The sequence below is a fragment of the Asparagus officinalis genome, chromosome 4 (genome assembly GCF_001876935.1).
Source record: "Asparagus officinalis chromosome 4, Aspof.V1, whole genome shotgun sequence".
In the NCBI taxonomy this organism is placed as follows: domain Eukaryota; kingdom Viridiplantae; phylum Streptophyta; class Magnoliopsida; order Asparagales; family Asparagaceae; genus Asparagus; species Asparagus officinalis.
The window spans coordinates 115284518-115288063 of NC_033797.1; the positions used below are offsets into that span (position 1 = coordinate 115284518).

General features: G+C 35.9%; 1 protein-coding gene across 2 annotated transcripts in view; it reads left to right on the forward strand.

Moving 5' to 3' along the window:
• LOC109838001 (uncharacterized protein slp1) overlaps positions 1-3546 on the forward strand; it is a 10013-nt gene that overhangs the window by 2823 nt on the left and 3644 nt on the right. For both annotated transcript variants that reach the window (XR_002246533.1, XM_020406410.1), the window contains exons 3-4: positions 8-1281; positions 1388-1473. Coding sequence is in view for 1 of the 2 variants with exons in the window: in XM_020406410.1 (XP_020261999.1) it covers positions 8-1281; positions 1388-1473 (1360 nt within the window). In the remaining variant the exon portion in view is untranslated. The remainder of the gene's footprint in view (positions 1-7; positions 1282-1387; positions 1474-3546) is intronic.

Below are 3546 nucleotides of genomic sequence, written 5' to 3' on the forward strand. Positions count from 1 at the left end.
CTTATAGATGAACTGAATGCTGAGGCTGGTGAACCTAACTTGCATGAAGCTGAATCACACCCAATTAAATTATCCCACTCTGGAGAGCCTTTGCCAACATGCAACATAATTTCTAGCCACATTGATCGGAATACTCCTGTTTCAGAAGAGGAGATTGTTGGTCATAGCATGGAAAATTTTATACCAGAAGATAATAAAGCAAGTGCAACAGCTTCTATGAAAAATCAAGCAACTAAAGGACTTCCCGATTCTAGAACCATTCAAGAAAGGGAAACCCCTACAAAAAGTGAAAGGTTGTCTCGTGTTGCTCCAGGCCTTGATGAGTTTAAAAGCAGAGCAATTGCTGCTAAAGAAAAGCCCCTGTCTAGCCAAACGGATACTGTCATTCATAGACTAGAGCCTGATGGGAAAGAATATAATTACGCATCTGCTAAAAGAGGTGCTAAGGTTCTAGATTCGAACAAGGAAGCTAAGGGTGCTTCTAACATCTTAGATAAAGATAAGGATAAGTATCTTCGAAATCCGTGCTCAGTAGAAGAGAAGTATGTTGTTATAGAACTTTCAGAAGAAACCTTAGTGGATACGATCGAGATCGGTAGCTTCGAACACTACTCTTCCAAACTCAAGGATTTTGAACTGTACAGCAGTATGGTTTATCCGTCAGACAATTGGGTTAAACTTGGAAATTTCACAGCTCAAAATGTCAAGCATAAACAGAGGTTTGCTCTTTCAGAGCCTAAATGGGCAAGATATCTGAAGCTTAATATGCTGAGCCATTATGGTTCGGAGTTCTATTGTACATTGAGTGTGGTAGAAGTATATGGAGTGGATGCTGTTGAGAGGATGCTTGAGGATTTGATCTCAGTTGAGAGTAGACGGTCAGAAGCTGATGAGAAAAACAACGAGCGGATGTCACAGCAAGAACCTAATCATGGAGATGATCTGTATAAGGAGTTTTTAACTGAAATAAGTGATGAGTCTCCACATGAAAGCCCGAAGCTGAAAAAGGAGGCCCCAAAAAGCAGTGTGCCTGATCCCGTTCTGGAAACTAGACCGACACAGGTTGGAAGAATGCCTGGGGATACAGTTCTAAAAATTTTACTGCAGAAGGTGCAGTCCCTTGACATGAATTTCTCTGTTCTTGAGAGATACCTGGAGGAACTGAATAGTAGATATTCACACATCTTCAGAGATTTCGATGATGATATCTATAAAAATGATATGCTCTTAGAAAAAATCAAGTTAGAAATAAAGGATCTTCAGAACAGAGAAAACATCTTTGTAAGTGGTATCTCATTCTGTTTCTTTTATGCTTGTTTGATCTTCAGTGTCTGGTTACCCTAAACATAAGCTTTATCTTACCCTGTCACTTTGTTGCTTCATTCAGGCTAAAGAAATTGGAGAATTGCACTCATGGAAATCTCTGGTTTCCTCACAGTTGGAGCAATTAGCCAAGGAGAACACAGTGCTCAGGTTCCTCTTGTTACTTCTTTTCTTTCTTTTCCTGCTGGTGTAGTTAATTTCTTATGAATTGCATTCCTTTTACAAGATATATTTCAGAGTTCAATATTAAAGATTAACAGAATTCTAGACATTGGATGAACCTCCATACTTGATTTGCTTTGATAATGTCCTCTGATATATTAAATATCCATTATTCGGACTCTCATTAGTTCATTATTTTACAAATTATTGGTCATAATCAACTTGGTTCCTTCAAAAAAATTCATGACTGCACAGTACCTCTACTTTGTTTTTTGCAGTGTACTTAGCACCCTTAAATAAATGTAGCTCCTTGATTCTTGTGAAATATATTATGACACTTTTTAAAGGGTAGCCCTGTGCATGAGGCTTCCACAATTGTGGCCTTTGGGGAGAGTCAGATGTTACCCCCCGCTTGCGAATAGGTTGTTTCCATTATTTGAACTCATGATCTCCAGGTCACAAGGCAACAACCTTACCATTGCGCCAAGGCTCATTATGGCACTGTTGCTTACTTAAAAATCTAAGATTTCTCAAAAGTTTCACAAGAAAATATTTTAACATCAAGGTTCCATGCATCTTCTGGGCTTGTGTATTCTAGTTAGGAATAGCATCAATTTTCCATAATAAGTGCCCAGCAGTGCTTTGTTGTTCCCATGCACAACAATATTTTGCTGAAAATAAGTTTTAGGGTTCCTATTGGAGTTATTAGATATATTTATTCATGATAACCTACACCTTTCTCTAGATGGAGTAGGATTTTATCTCGAATATCATTGATGGTATTGAGTGACAATTTATCATGGTGAAACCAAGATATTGTGTGTGGAGAAATAGAGATGAAGAACATTTAGTAGTACTAGATCTTAGGTGGACAACATAAAGAGAGTTACTTTTTTAATGCAAGGCTAAATTGCACTTAAATACCATAAAGTTTCCCACTTTTGGCACTTAAATACCCTGAGTTTTTTCTTTCATTTTTGCATTTTAATATCGTAAGTTTTTAAAAAGTGGCACGTTGACACATTTTGTTAGCACCACGTGAGAATATTTCAAAGAATATTTCTATCTTATAGGCACATGACAAATTTAAATCCTTTTTAAACCCATGATTGTTGTAGTTACATAGTCTACCTATCTCCATTCTATATGAAATTTTGATCTTTCAAATTGTAACCAAATTCCCAAATTCTCTCCCCTTTCTCCTAATTTTTTTGATGGAAACCATGAAATCAAGCTCTAGAAAATGCTCCATCAATTGCTTCCAAATTGCCCAAATTCAAATTAAAAAATCAGGTCTGTTAGAGATGTTGCCTTAAATTTCTCCAATCCAAGTTAAAATCTATTATAAATCTCCAATTTAGACCACAAACCCCTTCTTCAATATCCCAATATGTAGCTGATGCTTGATCCTAGGGCACAATCCAAATTCATAAACTTAGGTAATGTAACGTTTAGGAGTAACGTAAAATGAAAGGATAGGGATTTTTTTTTAACTATTGGGTTTTCTTTTCATCTTGTAGGATCTACGGTAGCTCACACTAAACACTAGAGGGGGGTGAATAGTGTAATTTAAAAAATTTGCAAAGTGAATTATAAATTACAAGAACAATAACAACAATCATAGAAATTTAACAATCATAAACAAGAGCTTTTATACTGGTTCCACCACCCTGGGTGAATATCCAGTCTCCAAGCAAATTCCGCTTGAGATTTTCACTATAATTGTAAAAACTATTACAAAATCAAACCAAACCTGACTAATTTGCAAGTCCTTGCAAATTGCAAACAATCTCTAAACCAAGAGATCTTCTCTCACACCCGAGAGAATTCTTCTTTGAAGAAAAAACACAAATTCCTATAAGCCTTGAAGTGTTAGTGAAGTACAGCAGTGGTTTAGGAACTTTTTCACTCTCTGAATAATGCCTAAACAATCTTTTAGGATGATGGAAACAAAGGCACTTTCAGAAACTTTTCTTTTCTCAACAATTAGAATGTAAATTTGAATCAAGAACACTTGAATTTTTGCACAAATTTCGAATCTTTTATATATATATATATATA